A 22,969-nucleotide genomic window follows, 5' to 3' on the forward strand; every position below is an offset into this window, starting at 1 on the left:
GTTTTTGGTGTGACCCTGAGTTCCATTTTTGTGTAATCTGAGGTGCTTGACTTGAACCAAATAAGCCAAGCTCCTTCCCAGGCCATTTAACCATTTGCCAAACTCCAGTTAACCTGGGCCCCCATTCTTCATGTTCCATATACTTTTTTTTTTTTTTTTTTTTAAAACCTGTGACTTTGGACTACAATAACTGCATTGATTCTCAAACATGCCCAAGTCTTTCTAAGGTCACTTGATGGAATGCTGTAGTATGGTGAAGCTGCACTCCCAGAATTCAAACCACCTGTCTGCAAATCAGAAGTAAATTTGGGGCTGAAATGTGCAACTCAAGTGTCAAAGGCCCATGCTACATCTGCTGTCACTATCAAAGGTATTTCCTCCAGCCACCTGGTGGTTTGATCCACCATAGTATGAGAGTGAGTAAACCCCTGGGAGGGTGGCAGTGGACCCACCAGGTTGACATTAACATGGTCAAAATGTTGCTCTAGTACCTCAAATTTTCAGTGTTGCCTTGACCTGTCTTTGCACTTTAGCCTGCTGACATGCTACACAAGCTGAAACCCAGGTTCAAACATCCTCCTCCTATCCATGCCACACAAATTTTAAATAGACCAGTTTCTGCAGAGCTTTCCACCAAGAGTGACAAACCTCGGCATTGTTGAAAACAGTTCGCCATCACTGGACGAGGGTGGCCTCTGGAGACATCAACCTTCAGCGTAACTCCTGCCTCTTTAAAGTGGACATCTGCTATTTGCTATTTTCAAACTTGAGACAGCCGTTCTGTATGCCTGTACCTCGGGATCAGAGTACTGGTCAGCTGCTAAATGAACAAAGTCCATACCCAAGTGCACTGCTTGCACTGTGGCCCTGGAAAGGCAATCTGCCACTGTGTTGCTTTTTCCTTCAATGTGCTTGATTTTCAAGGATCTTGATCTTACAGTGTGCACAGGATATTAAATCAGCTATGGCTGAAACAGGCTTACAATATCATTGTAACATTATCATGTGTTAAACTCTGGAGTCAGTCTGAATTTACAGGCTGTTGCCATGGGAACTCCAAGACGTGTTTCAAAGAAAAAATCCAGAATTGTCAAAATGTCAACTGTTGTATACAGCTAATGAAAGATAAAACAAAGGCTGGATTTAAAATGGCAGTTATAGTACTAGTACATTATTCTGAATTCAGCTCACTATGTGCTTTTATGTATGTTCAATAAGCATGGAAAAACAAGGAAATTTGAATCTTAGGCCATGTCCACACTAATACGTTTTCGTTTGAAGACGTATATTTTTCTCTCTGTTTTGGCCTTCCATCCACACTGAGACGGCGTTTTAAGTCAACCAAAACATAGCTTTTGGAAAACGCTCTCCAAAGCGGATAAATTTGAAAATGCCATCTTCGCGTCGTAGTGTGGACTGTGAAAATGGAGGCTTTTGAATACGATGACGCATTTTTAGTCATGTGATGCAGTCATATGACCAATTCAGCCTAGACACATCTCCCAGTCTACATTCTTGCTTGCTTTGGCCACTTTATACTCCTGTGTTACTCGCAGCAACAACTCCATCACACTGTCGGTCCATTTAAAAAACTCAATGCCTTTCCTCGACATTGCCTCAAAGTTTCAAAGAGTCAGAAAGTAAATAAACGGCTAGCGGGAATGACGCAGGTCGAAGCTTTACTCATGCGCAGTAGGGGGATGTAAGCGTTTTCATACGTTTCAGTGTGGATGAGCAACTTTTGGAAAACGTTTGAAAATGATAGTGTGGACACGGAGCGTTTTTAGACGAAAACTCAGTTTTCAAATATATCCGGATTAGTGTAGACGTAGCCTTAAGGACCAATGCAATCACCCAGTTGCATAAACTCCCACTCATGCAAGTCTGGAGAACCATGACTGTTAATGAAGTGGGAGGGATTATTGTTAATTAGCCAAAATCTGCAAAGTACAAAAAGACCAAAAGGCAGTGTCTCAACAGTGTGACTAGCTGTTGAACAATGGCAGGAAATTGGGGTGTTGTTCAGTCTCTGCTACTTTGTGTGTGGTTCTGTGCTTTCTGTCATGCTGTTCCACAGTTGAGTAATCTGCCCCAGAATCCTCAAGCTCTGATGTTCCAGCAAACTGGCCAGAGGTATAAACAGCCAGCTCAACAACAAGCTAGTCAGTTTCCTCAGCGGTTTCACCAGGCAGTTCAGCAACAAGCTAGTCAACAGTTTCAACAGGCAGCTCAACAACAAGCTAGTCCGTTTCCTCAACAGCTTCAACAAGCTAGTCAACAGTCTCCTCAGCGGTTTCAACAGGCAGTTCAACAACAAGCTAGTCCATTTCCTCAACAGCTTCAACAAGCTAGTCAACAGTCCCCTCAGCGGTTTCAACAGGCAGTTCAACAAGCTAGTCCGTTTCCTCAACAGCTTCAAGCTGGTCAACCGTCTCAGCAGTTTCAACAGGCAGTTCAGCAACAAGCTAGTCAACAGTTTCAACAGGCAGCTCAACAACAAGCTAGTCCGTTTCCTCAACAGCTTCAACAAGCTAGTCAACAGTCTCCTCAGCGGTTTCAACAGGCAGCTCAACAACAAGCTAGTCCGTTTCCTCAACAGCTTCAACAAGCTAGTCAACAGTCTCCTCAGCGGTTTCAACAGGCAGTTCAACAACAAGCTAGTCCATTTCCTCAACAGCTTCAACAAGCTAGTCAACAGTCCCCTCAGCGGTTTCAACAGGCAGTTCAACAAGCTAGTCCGTTTCCTCAACAGCTTCAAGCTGGTCAACCGTCTCAGCAGTTTCAACAGGCAGTTCAGCAACAAGCTAGTAATCAGTTTTCTCAGCAGTTTCAGCCTAAGCAGCCAGTGGTGCAGGCAGAGCCCCTTGACAAATGTGCTGTAGCTGATTATGAGCTGATCCAATGTGGACCACCTGGTATCAGTGGTGCTGAGTGTGAAGCTATCAACTGCTGTTTTAACGGACAGCAGTGTTACTATGGGAAAGCAGGTAAGGGTGTTGAGTCATTGTAAAGGTGTTCACGCTAAATTCATCCTCAGTGTTAACCTGTCCTTGTTCCAGTGACTGTCCAGTGTATAAGAGATGGTCAGTTTGTGGTAGTGGTGGCTAGAGATGTTACTCTGCCTCGATTGAGCCTGGATTCAGTCCGTCTTCTTGGTGGAAACGATCCACCTTGCAGTCCTGTGGGATCCACACCTTCCTTTGCTATATACCAGTTCCCCGTCACTGCGTGTGGCACGAGCATGATGGTGAGTAGCTGCTTGTGGTGGTTCTGCATGGCTTGAAATGCACTGTATACCAATAGTGTTACTGTTTGCAGGAGGACAGTGGATATGTGGTGTATGAAAACAGGATGACCTCCTCATATGAAGTGGGGATTGGACCACTTGGTTCCATCACAAGGGACAGTCATTTTGAGTAGGTGATGTGTGCTCTAGCATATTTCTTAATTCATGACATGCTACAAGCTCACTGTCTGTTGTCCAGGCTTCTCTTCCAGTGTAGGTACTCTGGTACTTCTGTGGAAGCTCTGGTTGTGGAGGTCAATACCGTTCCTCCACCTCCACCAGTAGCTGCTCCTGGACCCCTCAGGGTGGAGCTTAGACTGGCAAATGGTCAATGTGTCACCAAAGGCTGTGCAGAAGGTAAGTGTCCCAAGTATGCCTAAATCCTTTCGGAAACACAAGGTTGTCGCAGTTTCTGGTTTAACACCAGTATTCTTCCACAGGGGACGAGGCGTACACATCCTACTACAGTGATGCTGATTATCCAGTCACAAAAGTCCTGCGGGAGCCTGTGTATGTTGAGGTGCGCATTTTGGAGAGGACTGACCCCAACATTGTCCTGATGCTGGGACACTGCTGGGCGACATCAACCGCCAGTCCACTCAGTCTACCCCAGTGGGACCTTCTGGTTGATGGGTGAGTATGGCCAGTCTTTATCCTTCTAGTGAGCTATAAGGAATTTCTGACTGCCTCTTTGCTTTTCAGATGCCCTTACCAGGATGACCGTTACCTGACCACATTGGTTCCAGTGGCTGGGTCTTCTGGTCTTCAGTTCCCAACCCACTACAAGCGCTTTGTTGTGAAGATGTTTACATTTGTGGATCCATCATCACTGGCTCCTCTGCAGGAAACCGTATGCTCCAGCCTTACCTGACTCTTAACAATCCCTTTTTTATAGTGCATTCTATGGCTTAACCCTTTCCCTCTGTTAGATCTTCATCCACTGTAGTACAGCAGTGTGCCATCCCTCTTCTGGCTCATGTGTGCAAAGCTGCAGTAGGAAAAGTGAGTCCTTGCTGTAAACTGACTTCAGGAACCATGAGAATTCTCTAAATGCCCCTCATGCACCTACCATTTTCTGTTACAGGAAGAGAGACTTCCATCAAGACCATCTCCAGTGAGCAAACTGTGGTTTCTAGTGGAGAAGTTAACCTGGTCATGTGAATTTGGTTTAAATAAACTGCATGAAACACTATTAGTATCTTGTTTTTTTTTTTTTTTTTTTTTTTTTTTTTTTTTGTGGTTTGTGACCCTGAGTTCCATTTTTGCTTTAGCAAGGCTTTGTAATCTGCGGTGCTTAACTTGAACCAAATAAGCCAAGCTTCTTCCCAGGCCATTTAACAATTTGCCAAACTCCAGTTAACCTGGGCCCCCATTCTTCATGTTCAATATACTTTTTTTTTTTTTTTTTTTAAACCTGACTTTGGACTAGAATAACTGCATTGATTCTCAAACATGCCCAAGTCTTTCTAAGGTCACTTGATGGAATGCTGTAGTATGGTGAATCTGCACTCCCAGAATTCAAACCACCTCCATCTGCAAATCAGAAGTAAATTGGGGGCTGAAATGTGCAACTGGAGTGTTGATAAAGGCCCATGCTACATCTGCTGTTGTCACTATCAATGGTACTCCCTCCAGCCACCTGGTGGTTTGATCCATCATAGTATGAGAGTGAGTAAACCCCTGGGAGGGTGGCCGTGGACCCACCAGGTTGACATTAACATGGTCAAAATGTTGCACTTTAGTCTGCTCACATGTTACATAAGCTGAAACCCAGGTTCAAACATTCTCCTCCTATCCATGCCACACAAACTTTAGAGACCAGTTTCTGCAAAGCTTTCCACCCAGGGTGTGACAAACCTTGGCATTGTTAAACAGTTTGCCATCACTGGACGCGGGTGGCCTCTGGAGCCATCAACCATCAGCGTAACTCCTGCCTCTTTAAATTAAACATCTGCTATTTTCAAACTTCAGACAGCCCTTCTGTATGCCTGTACCTCGGGATCAGAGTACTGGTCAGCTGCTAAATGAACAAAGTCCATACCCAAGTGCACAGCTTGCACTGTGGCCCTGGAAAGGCAATCTGCCATTGTTGCTTTTTCCTTCAATGTGCTTGATTTTCAAGGATCTTGATCTTAGTGTGCACAGGATATTAAATCAGCTATGGCTGAGACAGGCTTACAGTATCATTGTAACATTATCTCATGTGTTAAACTCTGGAGTCAGTTTGAATTTACAGGCTGTTGCCATGGGAACTCCAAGACGTGTTTCAAAGAAAAAACAATCCAGAATTGTCAAAATGTCAACTGTTGTATACAGCTAATGAAAGATAAAACAAAGGCTGGATTTAGAATGGCAGTTATAGTACTAGTACATTATTCTGAATTCAGTTCAATATGTGCTTTTATGTATGTACAATAAGGGTGGAAAAACAAGGAAAATTGAATCTTAAGGAGCAATGGAATCACTCAGTTGCATAAACTCCCACTCATGCAAGTCTGGAGAATCATGACTGTTAATGAAGTGGGAGGGATTATTGTTAATTAGCCAAAATCTGTAGAGTACAAAAAGACCAAAAGGCAGTGTCTCAACAGTGTGACTAGCTGTTGAACAATGGCAGGAAATTGGGGTGTTGTTCAGTCTCTGCTACTTTGTGTGTGGTTTTGTGCTTTCTGTCATGCTGTTCCACAGTTGAGTAATCTGCCCCAGAATCCTCAATCTCTGGTGTTCCAGCAAACTGGCCAGAGGTTTAAACAGCCAGCTCAACAACAAGCTAGTCAGTTTCCTCAGCGGTTTCACCAGGCAGTTCAGCAACAAGCTAGTCAACAGTTTCAACAGGCAGCTCAACAACAAGCTAGTCCGTTTCCTCAACGGCTTTAACAAGCTAGTCAACAGTCTCCTCAGCGGTTTCAACAGACAGTTCAGCAACAAGCTAGTAATCAGTTTTCTCAGCAGTCTCCACCTAAGCAGCCAGTGGTGCAGGCAGAGCCCCTTGACAAATGTGCTGTAGCTGATTATGAGCTGATCCAATGTGGACCACCTGGTATCAGTGGTGCTGAGTGTGACGCTATCAACTGCTGCTTTAACGGACAGCAGTGTTACTATGGGAAGGCAGGTAAGACTGAGTCAGTGTAAAGGTGTTCATGTTAAACTGATCCTCAGCATTAATTTGCTCTTGTTCCTTGTTCCAGTGACTGTCCAGTGTATAAGAGATGGTCAGTTTGTGGTAGTGGTGGCTAGAGATGTTACTCTGCCTCGATTGAGCCTGGATTCAGTCCGTCTCCTTGGTGGAAATGATCCACCTTGCAGTCCTGTGGGATCCACACCTTCCTTTGCTATATACCAGTTCCCTGTCACTGCGTGTGGCACGAGCATGATGGTGAGTAGCTGCTTGTGGTGGTTCTGCATGGCTTGAAATGGATTGGATACCAATAGTGCTACTATCTGCAGGAGGACAGTGGATACGTGGTTTATGAAAACAGGATGACCTCCTCGTATGAAGTGGGAATTGGACCACTTGGTTCCATCACAAGGGACAGTCATTTTGAGTAGGTGATGTGTGCTTTAGCATATTTCTTAATCCATGACAAATGCTACAAGCTCACTGTCTGTTGTCCAGGCTTCTCTTCCAGTGTAGGTACTCTGGTACTTCTGTGGAAGCTCTGGTTGTGGAGGTCAGTACTGTTCCTCCACCTCCACCAGTAGCTGCTCCTGGACCCCTCAGGGTGGAGCTTAGACTGGCAAATGGTCAATGTGTCACCAAAGGCTGTGCAGAAGGTGAGTGTCCCAAGTATGCCTAAATCCTTTCTGAAACTCTAGGTTGCAGCAGTTTCTGGTTAAACGCCAGTATTCTTCCACAGGGGATGAGGCGTACACATCCTACTACAGTGATGCTGATTATCCAGTCACAAAAGTCCTGCGGGAGCCTATGTATGTTGAGGTGCGCATTTTGGAGAGGACTGACCCCAACATTGTCCTGATGCTCGGACATTGCTGGGCAACCTCAACCACCAGTCTACCCCAGTGGGACCTTCTGGTTGATGGGTGAGTATGGTCAGTCTTTATCCATCTAGTGTGCTGGAAGGCATTTCTGACTGACATATTGCCTTTCAGGTGCCCTTACCAGGATGACCGTTACCTGACCACATTGGTTCCAGTGGCTGGATCATCTGGTCTTAAGTTCCCAACCCACTACAAGCGCTTTGTTGTCAAGATGTTCACATTTGTGGATCCGCCATCACTGGCTCCTCTGCAGGAAACTGTGTGCTCCAATCTGTCTTCAACTCTTAATTTTTTTTTTTTTTTTTTAAATCTAATGTCTTAACCTTTCCCTCTGTTAGATCTTCATCCACTGTAGTACAGCGGTGTGCCATCCCTCTTCCGGTTCCTGTGAGCAAAGCTGCACTAGGAAAAGTGCGTGGGTTTTTTTTTTTTTTTTGCTGTGAACTGACATTTGGAACAAAAATTGTCTAACTTCCCCTCATGCGAATACCATTTCTTTTACAGGAAGGGACACGCACATCAAGACCATCTCTAGTGGGCAAACTGTGGTTTCTAGTGGAGAAGTTAACCTGGTTGAGTCAATATAGTGGTTTTAATAAATTGCATGAAACACTATTTGTGTCTATGGTATTGATTTCTGAATGGAGTATGATCTTTCATGACTCTTCAATTTGCTTGACTCACACAAAACCAGAGTTGATTCCATGTGGTTATGCATTCTAAACTAACAAAACAATCCCAGCTTCTGCCTGAGTCATTTAATTCAACTAAGCCAAACTCAAGTTAACCTGGGCCCCCATTCATTGTGTTCCACATGGTATCAACTTGAGGGTTTACTTTTGACTGCCACTTGTTAGCAATTTTTTGTAATGCTCTTTTGAAGCCCCCCAGTCAGTACAAGTACAGCATGTCTGTAATTAGTATCAACCTGCATTAATTGTCCTTTTATCTGAATATTTGGATCTGTGATTGACTAAACCTTGCATGTATGGCAGGTCAGTAGTTGGAGACCTTACTTTGTAAAGGGACTTTGTGTATGCATTCTTTTGGAGCACTTGCACCAAATGCACATGCCTGTAGACTAAACATGTAATGCGCATGTCATCATGGTTTCCACAGCATTTTGGAGGCCTGAAAATGGGTTTCAAAGTATATTTGAAAAGGTTAGTTCTCCACATAAACAAAAGAGCTATCATTTAAATGAATGGAAAAAATGCATGTTTTCTGTTTTTAATTGAAAAGGTGTGTAAATGGCCCCTAAAATGTTTTGAGCATGTCCACTTTTGACCACTTCCAGAAGTAGTCAATTTTTTTTTAAATGGATTACTTTCATAGTGTAGATGCTCTTGTCCTGTGTTTGAACAGCCACAGAAGACTGCCTACTGACCAAGTGTGTAAACATGACAAGTGCACTAGCCAGATAGGATTTCAAATTTGAGGTATATTATCACATCAATTGCAGGACTAGCCTGCACCCTGCTGCATAAAATATTGGGCTATACTTAAGGATTTTGATTTTGCAGAGTGTGCTGAATGCAGGAAAAGTCTTTATTGTATAAATTACTGTATTTTATAATGCATAATTTAATAGAGCAGCTATGGTTGAGACAGGCTTACAATATCATCCTAACATTACCCTATTTGTTAAACTTTAGAATCAGTCTGAATTTACAGGCCCATTGCCATGAGATCTCCAAGATGTTTCAAAGAAAAAAACTCCAGAATTGCTAAAACTATTATGTTCAGTTAATGAAGGATAAAGGCTGAATTTAGAATGGCAAAAATAATATATTATTCTGAATTCAGCTCACTATGTGCTTTTATGTATGTTCAATGAGGATGGAAAAACAAGGAAATTTGAATCTTAAGGACCAATGCAATCACCCAGTTGCATAAACTCCCACTCATGCAAGTCTGGAGAATCATGACTGTTATTGAAGTGGGAGGGATTATTGTTAATTAGCCAAAATCTGCAGAGTACAAAAAGACCAAAGGGCAGTGTCCCAACAGTGTGACTAGCTGTTGAACAATGGCAGGAAATTGGGGTGTTGTTCAGTCTCTGCTACTTTGTGTGTGGTTTTGTGCTTTCTGTCATGCTGTTCCACAGTTGAGTAATCTGCCCCAGAATCCTCAAGCTCTGATGTTGCAGCATACTGGCCAGCGGTTTCAACAGCCAGCTCAACAACAAGCTAGTCAACCGCAAGCTAGCCAACGGTTTCAACAGCCAGCTCAACAAGCTAGTCAACCATCTCCTCAGCGGTTTCAACAGGCAGTTCAGCAACAAGCTAGTCAACCGTTTCAACAGGCAGCTCAACAAGCTAGTCAACCATCTCCTCAGCGGTTTCAACAGGCAGTTCAACAAGCTAGTCAGTTTCCTCAACAGCTTCAACAAGCTAGTCAACAGTCTCCTCAGCGGTTTCAACAGGCAGTTCAGCAACAAGCTAGTAATCAGTTTTCTCAACAGTTTCAGCCTAAGCAACCAGTGGTGCAGGCAGAGCCCCTTGACAAATGTGCTGTAGCTGATTATGAGCAGATCCAATGTGGACCACCTGGTATCAGTGGTGCTGAGTGTGAAGCTATCAACTGCTGCTTTAACGGACAGCAGTGTTACTATGGGAAGGCAGGTAAGATTGAGTCAATGTAAAGGTGTTCATGTTTAAACTAATCCTCAGTGTTAACCTGTCCTTGTTCCAGTGACTGTCCAGTGTATAAGAGATGGTCAGTTTGTGGTAGTGGTGGCTAGAGATGTTACTCTGCCTCGATTGAGCCTGGATTCAGTCCGTCTCCTCGGTGGAAATGATCCACCTTGCAGTCCTGTGGGATCCACACCTTCCTTTGCTATATACCAGTTCCCCGTCACTGCGTGTGGCACGAGCATGATGGTGAGTAGCTGCTTGTGGTGGTTCTGCATGGCTTGAAATGCACTGTATACCAATAGTGTTACTGTTTGCAGGAGGACAGTGGATATGTGGTGTATGAAAACAGGATGACTTCCTCATATGAAGTGGGGATTGGACCACTTGGTTCCATCACAAGGGACAGTCATTTTGAGTAGGTGATGTGTGCTTTAGCATATTTCTTAATCCATGACAAATGCTACAAGCTCACTGTCTGTTGTCCAGGCTTCTCTTCCAGTGTAGGTACTCTGGTACTTCTGTGGAAGCTCTGGTTGTGGAGGTCAATACCGTTCCTCCACCTCCACCAGTAGCTGCTCCTGGACCCCTCAGGGTGGAGCTTAGACTGGCAAATGGTCAATGTGTCACCAAAGGCTGTGCAGAAGGTAAGTGTCCCAAGTATGCCTAAAGCCTTTCTGAAACTCCAGGTTGCAGCAGTTTCTGGTTTAACACCAGTATTCTTCCTCAGGGGACGAGGCGTACACATCCTACTACAGTGATGCTGATTATCCAGTCACAAAAGTCCTGCGGGAGCCTGTGTATGTTGAGGTGCGCATTTTGGAGAGGACTGACCCCAACATTGTCCTGATGCTGGGACATTGCTGGGCGACATCAACTGCCAGTCCACTCAGTCTACCCCAGTGGGACCTTCTGGTTGATGGGTGAGTATGGCCAGTCTTTATCCTTCTAGTGAGCTATAAAGAATTTCTGACTGCCTCTTTGCCTTTCAGATGCCCTTACCAGGATGACCGTTACCTGACCACACTGGTTCCAGTGGCTGGATCTTCTGGTCTTCAGTTCCCAACCCACTACAAGCGCTTTGTTGTGAAGATGTTTACATTTGTGGATCCATCATCACTGGCTCCTCTGCAGGAAACCGTATGCTCCAGCCTTACCTGACTCTTAACAATCCCTTTTTATAGTGAATTCTATGGTTTAACACTTTCCCTCTGTTAGATCTTCATCCACTGTAGTACAACAGTGTGCCATCCCTCTTCTGGCTCCTGTGAGCAAAGCTGCAGTAGGAAAAGTGAGTCCTTGCTGTAAGGAACTGTGAGAATTGTCTCTAAATGCCTCTCATGCACCTACCATTTCTCTTACAGGAAGAGATGCACACATCAAGTCCATCTCCAGTGAGCAAACTGTGGTTTCTAGTGGTGAAGTTAACTTGGTCATGTGAACTTGGTGGTTTTAATAAACCGCATGAAATACTATTAGTGTCGTGTGGTTTTTTTTTTTTTTTTTTTTTTTTGGACATGGTCACACCAAACCAGAGTTCCATTTGCTTTAGCAAGGCTATGTGATCTGAGGTGCTTAACTTGAACCAAATAAGCCAAGCTTCTTCCCAGGCCACTTAATCTGTTTGCCAGACTCCAGTTAACCTGGGCCCCCATTCTTGTTCCATATGCTATCAAATTAAGGGTTATTAAACTTTGTCTGCTTTGTTGTTAACTGTGCCTTTTGGACTACAATAACTAGGCATTGATTCTCAAACATGCCCAAGTCTTTCTAAGGTCACTTGATGGAATAGTGAAGATATACTCCCAGAATCCAAACCACCTCCGTCTGCAAATCAGAAGTAAATTTGGGGCAGAAATGTGCAACTCAAGTGTCAAAGGCCCATGCTATATCTGCTGTTGTCATTTATCAAAGGTACTCCCTCAGCCACCTGGTGGTTTGATCCACCATAGTCTGAAGGTGATTAAACCCATGGGAGAACAGCAGTGGAGCCACCAGGTCCATGTTAACATGGTCAAAACATTGCTCTGGTACCTCAAATTTTCAGTGTTGCCTTGACCTGTCTTTGCACTTTAGCCCGCTGACATACTACACAAGCTGAAACCCAGGTTCGAACATCCTCCTCCTATCCATGCCACGCAGACTTTAAAGAGACCAGTTTCTGCAAAGCTTTTCACCCAGGGTGTGACAAACCTCGGCATTGTTGAAAACTGTTCACCTCCACTGCACAAGTACCACTGGACTAGGGTGGCCTCTGGAGACCTCAACCATCAATGTAACTCCTGCCTCTTTAAAGTGGACATCTGCTATTTGCTATTTTCAAACTTGAGACAGCCGTTCTGTATGCCTGTACCTCGGGATCAGAGTACTGGTCAGCTGCTAAATGAACAAAGTCCATACCCAAGTGCACTGCTTGCATTGTGGCCCTGGAAAGGCAATCTGCCACTGTGTTCCTTTTTCCTTCAATGTGCTTGATTTTCAATGATCTTGATCTTACAGTGTGCACAGGATATTAAATCAGCTATGGCTGAAACAGGCGTACAATATCATTGTAACATTATCTCATGTGTTAAACTCTGGAGTCAGTCTGAATTTACAGGCTGTTGCCATGGGAACTCCAAGACGTGTTTCAAAGAAAAAATCCAGAATTGTCAAAATGTCAACTGTTGTATACAGCTAATGAAAGATAAAACAAAGGCTGGATTTAGAATGGCAGTTATAGTACTAGTACATTATTCTGAATTCAGTTCAATATGAGCTTTTATGTATGTTCAATAAGGGTGGAAAAACAAGGAAATTTGAGCCTTAAAGACCAATGGAATCACCCAGTTGCATAAACTCCCACTCATGCAAGTCTGGAGAATCATAATTGTTAATGAAGTGGGAGGGATTATTGTTAATTAGCCAAAATCTGCAGAGTACAAAAGGACCAAAGGGCAGCATCTTAACAGTGTGACTAGCTGTTGAACAATGGCAGGATGTTGGTGTGCTGTTCAGTTTCTGGTACTTTGGGTTTGTGCTTTCTGTCATGCTGTTCCACAGTTGAGTAATCTGCCCCAGAATTCTCAAGCTCTGATGTTCCAGCAAACTGGCCAGCGGTTTCAACAGCCAGCTCAACAACAAGCTAGTAATCAGTTTTCTCCGCAGTTCCAGCCTAAGCAGCCAGTGGTGCAGGCAGAGCCCCTTGACAAATGTGCTGTAGCTGATTATGAGCAGATCCAATGTGGACCACCTGGTATCAGTGGTGCTGAGTGTGAAGCTATCAACTGCTGTTTTAACGGACAGCAGTGTTACTATGGGAAGGCAGGTAAGAGTGAGTCAATGTAAAGGTGTTCATGTTAAACTGATCCTCAGTTAACCTGCTCTTGTTCCAGTGACTGTCCAGTGTATAAGAGATGGTCAGTTTGTGGTAGTGGTGGCAAGAGATGTTACTCTGCCTCGATTGAGCCTGGATTCAATCCGTCTCCTTGATGGAAATGATCCACCTTGCAGTCCTGTGGGATCCACACCTTCCTTTGCTATATACCAGTTCCCTGTCACTGCATGTGGCACGAGCATGATGGTGAGTAGCTGCTTGTGGAGTTTCTGCATGGCTTGAAATGGACTGGATGCTAATAGTGTTACTGTTTGCAGGAGGACAGTGGATATGTGGTGTATGAGAACAGGATGATCTCCTCGTATGAAGTGGGGATTGGACCACTTGGCTCCATCACAAGGGACAGCTATTTTGAGTAGGTGACCTATACTCTTGCTTTTCATTCTCTGAGAAATGTTACAAACTCCCGGTTTGTTGCCCCAGGCTTCTCTTCCAGTGTAGGTACTCTGGTACTTCTGTGGAAGCTCTGGTTGTGGAGGTCAACAACGTTCCTCCACCTCAACCAGTAGCTGCTCCTGGACCCCTCAGGGTGGAGCTTAGACTGGCAAATGGTCAATGTGTCACCAAAGGCTGTGCAGAAGGTAAGCGTCTGTCCCAAGTATGCCTAAGTCCTTTCAGAAACTCCAAGTTGCAGTTTCTGGTTTAACACCAGTATTCTTCCTCAGGGGACGAGGCATACACATCCTACTACAGTGATGCTGATTATCCAGTCACGAAAGTCCTGCGGGAGCCTGTGTATGTTGAGGTGCGCATTTTGGAGAGGACTGACCCCAACATTGTCCTGATGCTGGGACGCTGCTGGGTGACATCAACCCCCAGTCCACTCAGTCTACCCCAGTGGGACCTTCTGGTTGATGGGTGAGTATGGCCAGTCTTTATCAATCTAGTGAGCTATAAGGAATTTCTGACTGACTCTTTGCTCTTCAGATGCCCTTACCAGGATGACCGTTACCTGACCACATTGATTCCAGTGGCTGGATCATCTGGTCTTCAATTCCCAACCCACTACAAGCGCTTTGTTGTGAAGATGTTTACATTTGTGGATCCAGCATCACTGGCTCCTCTGCAGGAAACTGTATGCTCTGAAGCCTTGCCTGAACTCTTAATATTAGTCATTTCATAGTGAATTCTATGGCTTGACCCTTTCTCCCCTCTGTTAGATCTTCATCCACTGTAGTACAGCGGTGTGCCATCCATCTTCTGGCTCATGTGAGCAAAGCTGCACTAGGAAAAGTGAGTGCTTGCTGTAAACTGACTTCAGTAACACTAAGAATTTGGTATCTAAATGCCCCTCATGCTTCTACTGCTTTTACAGGAAGAGACGTTGACTTCAAGACCATCTCTAATGGACAAACTGTGGTTTCTAGTAGGGAAGTTAACCTGGTCATGTGAATTTAGTGGTTTTAATAAAGTGCATGAAACACAATATTGGTGTCTATGGTATTGATATGGTATTCTGGCTGGAGTAGGTTCTTTCATGACTGTTCTTGGTTTGCTTTATATGGTCACACTAAACCAGAGTTTATTTATTTTTTTTTTTTTTTTTGCTGTTGCAAGGTCATGCATTTTGACTGAGGTGCTTTGACTGAAACTCCTGGCATCTGACCCACTAAGGGTGCAGTGGTGTAACTTTATTTATGAAGGGAATGTGTCCAGAAAAGTTCCTATACCAGTATGTGCAAGTCATTTTACACCAGACTGCTTTGCACATGAGGGTCAGACAGGATTTGTGCACAAGTGGATTCCCAAAGATGGACTGTCAACTGTTCATGGTCAAATCTATTGTGATGTTTGCAAATTGTCTTTCTGAATGTTTTGTTAGCACGTTGCTAACATGCTGTTAAATGTGGCTAGTTACAATTGTTTCTTACTGTATTCAGAGATCAGAGTCATGTTCTATTTTAATATAACCTGAAGACACTTGCAGTCTGTATAATAAATGCATCTTCATTCTTGAGCCTCTCCAACAGTAGCTTTAGCCACTATCCATGCAGCACACTATCAAATTCATGTTGGCAAACATCCACAAAATACATACCATAAATGATCTATGCTGCATCACAAACGGTTTGTAATGATCCAGTTTGAGTTATATTTGCTGTGTGAGCTTCTCCTGTATTTATCCCTCGGTGTATAGAGTGCCTCAGGGATGATGCATTTTTGTAGGCAAAACCCAGAAGCGAGTTAGCATTTTAGGACTTCTGGTTCCAACGCCGTCAAGTCTATGGGTTTTTTTGCTAAATCGCCTGAAATGAGGTCTGTGGTTAACAAAGCCTCTAAATACTTTCACGTTTTGATCTATGACATAAAACACACCAGTTATAACCCACTTGTGATTTTTTTTTTTAAAATTTTATTTTTATTTTTACTTTTACTGCGTCTTAAAATCGGCAGTTGCTAACAAATTGCCAAAAGGGACTACTTCCTTTGGCAGGGACTTTAGACGTCATCATAACAAACAGGACATTTGGACAGCATTTCTCATGAAGAAGTGGATAAGTATTCATACACAGCGCAGATCATAATCAAAGAGCATGTTTGTAAATAAAGTTTTTTTTTAAATACAGTTTGAGGAAGCTTGGTGGTGACGACGTTGATCCGCGACCATGGTGTGCTGTAGTCCGTTTATAGCCTACTGTTAGCCTTTTGTATCTGACGACTTTATTTAGGCTTCAAAATCTATAAATGTTGTGTTAACTTGTAAAGATTATCTTGATAGACAAAACGTGTAAGTGTCATAACCCTTTGTTAAACACAGAGCTTATTTTCTGCTCTTTTCCTAAAGTCTATGGGATAAATGCATAGGCTTTCAACCGAGGGAACCCGTGCGCCGCTAACTTCCGGGTTGGCCTACAAAAACGTGTCATCCCTGGGGCACTGGAATTGGGAGCTTGGGGGCGGGGAGCAGAAGCTCATTTGCATTTAAAGGTACACATACCTCATTTTCCTCCCGGCTGTTGTCAGACTCCTTGTGCATACAAAAATCTCACTGGATTATTAGAATTAATCGCAAATGTAAACTGATATTTGCTACTGACACACTACAGCAAAAGATATAACTGGCTTAAATGTTTTTGTGTGTGTGTGTGTGTGAAAAAATGAAATACTAATGTGCCTAAGACTATATATCTTTGCCTTTGTTTTGATAATGTTTTCAATCTTTTCTGTTGGCATTGCAGAACTTCCAGCTTGTGATGCACCATTTCCTGTGATTATGACTGTTTTGTAAGTACATTTATGCATTAATTTGACGTTTAAACGATTGTGTAAATGCACATGAATGTACAAATATATCTATTTCTGTCCCCAAATTCCACTTATGAATGGACAGTCAGAACCTTAAACATTAGTTTTTATTAATTCAAGCAAACTGTTACAGTAAACAGTTACATACGTTACACGGTATACAGTATTTTAAATCATGTTTAATCTTTGTTTCTGAATCTCTTTTTTCCATTTGGAACATAGAAACAGCGAATGCTGGAGAAATGCAGGCAAAAGTAGTAACAGCACAATACATTCAACTCATCAACATTTATACAAATCATAAGGCCTAAGAAAGAGGAACAAACGTTCAGTCCGAACACGGACAGACGATGAACTGTAACCGTTTCATTTCATCTCTTGCACATAAAGATTATATGCAGGTCACTCAAAGTCTATTTTGTAATGTCTGTTCTCATGTTTTGGCAAATAATTATTATTGTTTTTTTGTTTGTTTAAAAACTGAGAAATGCAATAAATTACAATTTATAGACCCCAGAAAAAGGCCACACATGTTTTTTTTTTGTTTGTTTTTTACCTTTATGGGAAGGTGTCAATATTTTGATGGATGAATATCATGAATGTTCAGGTCATATTTAACCCCCAAAAGACATTTCTAATAAGAAAATTAAGGAACACACACATTCACACACACATATATATATATAATGTACTTTTAATATAATTTTTTTTTTAATATAACTTATCATGACTGTAATGCAAAACAAAATTTTGAATCGTCATGAAAATAATATCACAATGCAAAAACCAAAATTTGTTTCATTTTCTTAATGCAAAATTTAATTTCTTATTTATTTTTCTTGTTTGTGATTGGTCGTGGTGTGAAATATGACCTGAACAAGAGATTTTATTCCTTCCTGACACCTTAATAAAATCATTCCTTCATTTTTTTCCTTTAACTTTGTCCATCACAACCGCACAATGACATCAAACATCACATCTTTGAAATGGAAGAACAGTTTTGATGATATATAAAGTATAATAAGCATCCGTCACATTCTGATATGAAACCTTTGATCCATGAGACGTTCCTGTCGTGACCAGAAGAGGTCGCTGCCATCCGTCTCGCGCTGAACAATAACCACAAAAGAACCAGTTTTGTTGATCATATTGAGAATTAAAGACAGACAAATTCGAATGAAAGAAGTATGACAGATAAAAAAACCCTCCAACATTGTTATTTTCGTTCATCAATTGCACAACAAGTGGAACATGTGGATAAAAAACATTAAAGCAAAGCATTCTGGGAACATCAAACACAGCCGTCTGCAGTCCTGATGTTTCCTGAATTGAACTACGACTGATCAGAGAGTGTTTATGGGAAACCCTTATTAGGAGAGGAAGGTTAACTGAGATTTCATGTGCCGTTTTTATGCCTCCTTCCTGAAGTCTGTGTTTCTCTCTCATTCCATCCAGTCGACCTCGTCAAACTCGGAGTCGTCCTCGGAGTCGCTGTACTCCACAGCGATGCGGCGGGACAGGATGGTGGCCACGTCGTTCCCCACGCGCTCGTGTTTGGCCTCTTGTTCTCGCTGCTCCTCCACCTTCCTCAGCTGGATCCCTGAGAGACACAAAACTCCTTGTTCTCATATAAGATCTTCTTTTTCTCTCACAATCTCAGTTTCAACACTGCTACCTGTTAATGACTGATGCATCTACTTTTTTAAAATACATTTATACATTTTGGGTTATGCTAATTTATTAGTTTCATTTATTTATTATACTATTTTTTAATTATATTTTTAATTACATTAATGCATTGCATTTATATTTTTATTAATTATACATTTTAATTGTTAATTTATAAGTTGCACTTATTGCATTCATATTTTTTTATTAATTATATATTAATTTACTAATTTCAATTATTATATTTATAGTTTTATTAATTATATTTTAATGATGTTAATTAATTAATTGTATTCATTTATTAAACATAATATCTTTTTACATAATTTAATTATATTATTTATTAGTTAATAAAGTTATTTATTATATTCATAAATATTTTAAATTATATTTTAATTATATTAATGTATTACTTGCATTTATTTATTGCATTTATATTTTTATTAATTATATATTTTAATTGTTCATTTGTAAGTTGCACTTATTGCATAACTTTTATTAATTATATTTTTAAATTATATATTAATATCATTTATTTATCTATACATTTATTAACTACATTTTAATATCAATTTATTAATTGCATTTATTTATTGCATTAATAATTTGATTATATATGTACATTTATTTATTAATTGTATTTCTTGCATTCATATTTTCTATTACTTATATATTTTAATTATAATAATTTATTAATATCATGTATTCATTATTTTCATATTTTTATTTATTATATATTGTATTTATATTAATGCATTACTTGCATTTATTTATTGCATTTATATTTTTATTAATTATATATTAATTTACAAATTTTATTATTATATCTATCATTTTATTAATTATATTTTAACAATATTAATTTATTAATTGCATTTGTAATTTGATTATATATGTACATTTATTAATTATATTAATAATATATAAATATATATTTTAATTATACTAATTTAATAATTTAATTATATTTTTATTTAATATATTAATTATATTAATACATTAATTGTATTTCTTTATTGCATTTATATTTTTATTAATTATATTTTTAATTATATAGTAATTTACTCATTTCATGTATTTGTTATATTTATAATTTTATTAATTATATTTTAATATTAATTTATTAATTGCATATATTTATTGCATTGATATTTTTATAAACTGTATATATTTTTAATTATTATATAGATATAATTTATTAATTTCATATTTTTATTTTTTATATATTTTTAATTCATTAATTGCATTTTTTATTGCATTGCCACATTAAAAAATCCTAAGGTTGTAATCTAAATTAAAATTAAAAGGTTTGGAGCGGTTTATTAATAATCAATTTCTGAATATGCAATTTAGTCCGATTGAAAACCATAACCATAACTCCTCCTACCTTTACGGATGGCCTCCAATAGAACGCTGCGGGCGTCGCTGATTGGCGGCAGGTTGGAGGGATACCGCTTGACCTCATGACCCGAGTGAGTGGGTGGCGACGAAACCGCTCCTGATGGGAAGGAAGGCATGGAGGGCGGGCCTGAGGATGTGCAGGGGGAGGAGCTTCTGTTTCCTGGGAGGGGCAGAGGAGGAGGAGGGGGAGGCGGCGGCAAAACCGCTCCATCGCCGCCTGTAGGCAGAGCCTTGTCCTGCTGTCCGCGGGCGGGAGATGAGTGTAGGGGCGGAGCCACCGGAGGGGGGGCGGGGTGAAGGACACCCGGGGCGATCTGGAGGGGGGCAGGGGGAGGGGGGATGGCCGGAGGCTGCTGGGAAGGTAAAGGAGGGATTGGAGGTGGGGCTGAACCTCGCATTCTTGAACCTGATTGGCTGACTGGCAGAGGAGGAGGGGGAGGTGGTAAAGGGGGAGGGGCTGGGGGTGGGGCATTCGAGTTGAGGAAGACGGGCGTACGAGCCGGAGACTGCGTGACGCTGTCGGAGAAACCTGAGCTGGAGCTGGAAGACAGAAAGACGGAGATGTAAGTTCTGATCCAAACCCTTGTCAAAATCATGTCATGATGCAAATATTACATATTTTTATGCTTGTTTTGCTATTAGAGTAACATATTGTTAGTTTGCAAATAGGCATGTGACGGTATCAAATTTTCATGTTGCGATTATTTGCGGAAGCTTTTATCACGGTATACGGTATTATCACGATATTGAAATAAGTTGCAAAAAAATTTTTTTGTTAATATTAGTTAAGAAATTCAACTGATCATTGTTAGTTTTATCTCAGGTCCATTAAATAAGTTATTTTGATTTTGTAAAGTTATTAAACAGTAACTAAGAAATTAACATTAACTAAGAATAATATAATTTAATGCTTTAAAAGTATTTTTCATTGTCAGTTTGGTAATAGTGAATTAACATTTTAAGTTTTACTGAACAATAACAAATAATCAGAACATTTTTAATCATTAGGGCATGTTGTAGTCCAGATTAAAATATAAAAATGTTTAAGTTTGAAAATAAATAGCCTATTAAGTCTTTAAGTATTCAGTGTTTGGTGCTGTGATGAACAACATTGAGATTACAAAAAAATGAATGTCTGTTTGAAGCATTTTAAAAACTTCACTAGCGCAGCTGCTTTGTTTGCGGGGTTTCCGGGGTAACCGCTGCATTTCTGCTGTTCCATCAGCGCGTCTCCTTCATTCATTCCGCAATTTTAAACGGTTGATGGGAAAAGTATTCTTAAATGAATTATAAAAATCTTAATAATTGGTAATAAATGATTATTTACGGTATTTTTAAGTGCCCACGATAACAATATTGTGCATATTACCGAATATCGGCACATGTCTATTTGCAAATGTCGTAACTTCTTCCTGAGTCTCTCCATCAGTGTCGACTCCGGTTTTAACAATGTAAGGGTGAACACTTTCGTCATTTTGGCTGCGTGAGATTCTCCAGAATTGTTGTTGTTGAGCTGTTAAAGCTCCGCCCTCTTCTGGAAAGGGGGCGGGGAGCAGCAGCTCATTTGCATTTAAAGGGACACACAAAAAAACGGCATGTTTTTGCTCACACCCAAATAGGGGCAAATTTGACAAGCTATAATAAATGATCTGTGGGGGATTTTGAGCTGAAACTTCACAGACACATTCTGGAGACACCAGAGACTGATATTACATCGTGTGAAAGGGGCATTATAGGACCCTTTTTAAAAACGATGTTGAAATAATGCATGCTGAAGCACAGACCATCGATTAACAACATCAGAGCTCACAGTTGGACTGCCTTTAAAGGTTTATAAGTTATCGCTTCAATCAATTCCCCTATGGAGAAAATGAATGGGGTTTTTGCTGTACAGCTAGTGTTGAAACAGAGCGATAGAGTTTCGCTGTTCAGCTGTTTAAATGTTGCTCCTTGATTACATTATTGATTTCTACACATCTTCCTGACACCGACACCATGTTTGTTTATGAGTCTCTACAATAACATTGAGTGAATCTGAACCTTCGGCAGAAGTGCAGAGACTCTCCGTGAGCAATTATAACAGCACATGATCCGTCCTATAGACCACAAACACAGAGAGAGAGGCACTGACCCACACAGGGAGAGGTGCATTGTGGGTGAACGCTCACAGGACATAGGCTGAACAATGATCTGAGCTCAACACACAACGCCGCACTGGAAATGAAGCTCTAGGTTTTTTCTTTAGTGTTTATTGCTGCAGAGGACATCATGCAATTCGCTAAATTACAAAGATTAATCTCTAAATTACTCCTCTTTAAAGCACCATCACTGCCAAACGCTTTTTAGAAATGTATAAATTATTTAAATTAATTTATTATAAATAGCCTGAATAATGAGACATTACTGATTCTCTACATAAATAAACCTTTTTTTATTTATTTATTTTAATTTTTTTATTTAATTACATTTATTTAAGTAGTCTGAATAATTAAGACATTAATAATTAATAATTAGACAGTCTCTATATGAACCATTTTTAATTTAAGAAAATATTTTTTAAATATAAATTAAATAGCCTTAATAATGAGAGATTGATTCTCTAAATGAACCTTTTTTTTTTACATTTTAATATTATTTATTTTAATATATTTCTTTAAATAAATTCATGTAAATAATTTGAATAATTAGACATTATTGAGTCTCTATATGAATCATTTTTACTTTGAGAAATTATTTATTTATTTATTTATTTTAATGTATTTATTTAAATAAATTTATTTAAATAGTTTGAATAATGAGACATTTGTGAGTGTCTGTATGAACCATTTTTTCTTTGATAATATTATTTATTTTAATGTATTTATTTAAATAGTTTGAATAATGAGACATTAATAATTAATAATTAGACAGTCTCTATATGAACCATTTTTTCTTTAAGAAATTATTTTTATTTATTTATTTTAATGTATTTATTTAAATAAACTTTTTAAATAGCCTGAATAATGAGACATTATTGATTCTTTATATGAACCTTTTTTTTGAGAAACTGTATTTTAAATTTTTTTATGTTATTTATTTAAATACATTTATAAATTATTTATTTTAACGTATTTATTTAAATAATTTTATTTAAACAGCATTAATAATGACATTTTTAATTTAATTTATTTATTTAAATAGTTTGAATAATGAGACATTATCGAGTCTCATATGAACCATTTTTCTTTGAGAAATTATTTTAATTTTATTTTTTAATATGTTTATTTAAATAAATTTATTCAAATAGTCTGAATAATGAGACATTATTGATTCTCTATATGAACCATTTTAAGGAGAAATTTTTATTTATTTCTTTAAATG

General features: G+C 39.9%; 4 protein-coding genes and 1 pseudogene across 5 annotated transcripts in view; 4 read left to right on the top strand and 1 right to left on the bottom strand.

Moving 5' to 3' along the window:
* Positions 1 to 1,999: 1,999 nt before the first annotated feature.
* On the top strand, positions 2,000 to 4,464 carry LOC137019258 (zona pellucida sperm-binding protein 4-like). The gene is made up of 8 exons (XM_067384527.1): positions 2,000 to 2,987; positions 3,060 to 3,247; positions 3,319 to 3,416; positions 3,486 to 3,643; positions 3,727 to 3,919; positions 3,989 to 4,136; positions 4,216 to 4,288; positions 4,371 to 4,464. The coding sequence occupies exons 1-8, from the start codon at positions 2,000 to 2,002 to the stop codon at positions 4,445 to 4,447; spliced, it is 1,923 nt and encodes a 640-aa protein (XP_067240628.1). The 3' UTR covers positions 4,448 to 4,464.
* A 1,432-nt stretch (positions 4,465 to 5,896) lies between these two features.
* LOC137019260 (zona pellucida sperm-binding protein 4-like) lies at positions 5,897 to 7,929 on the top strand (annotated as a pseudogene).
* A 1,385-nt stretch (positions 7,930 to 9,314) lies between these two features.
* Positions 9,315 to 11,382, top strand: LOC137019259 (zona pellucida sperm-binding protein 4-like). Its single transcript, XM_067384529.1, has 8 exons — positions 9,315 to 9,909; positions 9,980 to 10,167; positions 10,239 to 10,336; positions 10,408 to 10,565; positions 10,649 to 10,841; positions 10,911 to 11,058; positions 11,137 to 11,209; positions 11,283 to 11,382. The coding sequence occupies exons 1-8, from the start codon at positions 9,315 to 9,317 to the stop codon at positions 11,357 to 11,359; spliced, it is 1,530 nt and encodes a 509-aa protein (XP_067240630.1). The 3' UTR covers positions 11,360 to 11,382.
* Positions 11,383 to 12,888: 1,506 nt separating this feature from the next.
* LOC137019263 (zona pellucida sperm-binding protein 4-like) lies at positions 12,889 to 14,706 on the top strand. Its single transcript, XM_067384533.1, has 8 exons — positions 12,889 to 13,225; positions 13,293 to 13,480; positions 13,552 to 13,649; positions 13,718 to 13,875; positions 13,960 to 14,152; positions 14,222 to 14,369; positions 14,455 to 14,527; positions 14,610 to 14,706. Exons 1-8 carry the CDS (start codon positions 12,889 to 12,891, stop codon positions 14,684 to 14,686), a joined length of 1,272 nt encoding a protein of 423 aa, XP_067240634.1. The 3' UTR covers positions 14,687 to 14,706.
* A 1,933-nt stretch (positions 14,707 to 16,639) lies between these two features.
* Positions 16,640 to 22,969, bottom strand: part of wasf1 (WASP family member 1) — a 59,375-nt gene continuing 53,045 nt past the window's right edge. For both annotated transcript variants that reach the window (XM_067384531.1, XM_067384532.1), the window contains exons 9-10: positions 19,596 to 20,149; positions 16,640 to 18,140 (exon numbers count right to left, since the gene is read on the bottom strand). In XM_067384531.1, the coding sequence (XP_067240632.1) occupies positions 17,983 to 18,140; positions 19,596 to 20,149 (712 nt within the window). In that variant the 3' untranslated portion in view covers positions 16,640 to 17,982. The remainder of the gene's footprint in view (positions 18,141 to 19,595; positions 20,150 to 22,969) is intronic.

This window comes from Chanodichthys erythropterus, chromosome 4 (genome assembly GCF_024489055.1).
Source record: "Chanodichthys erythropterus isolate Z2021 chromosome 4, ASM2448905v1, whole genome shotgun sequence".
NCBI lineage: Eukaryota > Metazoa > Chordata > Actinopteri > Cypriniformes > Xenocyprididae > Chanodichthys > Chanodichthys erythropterus.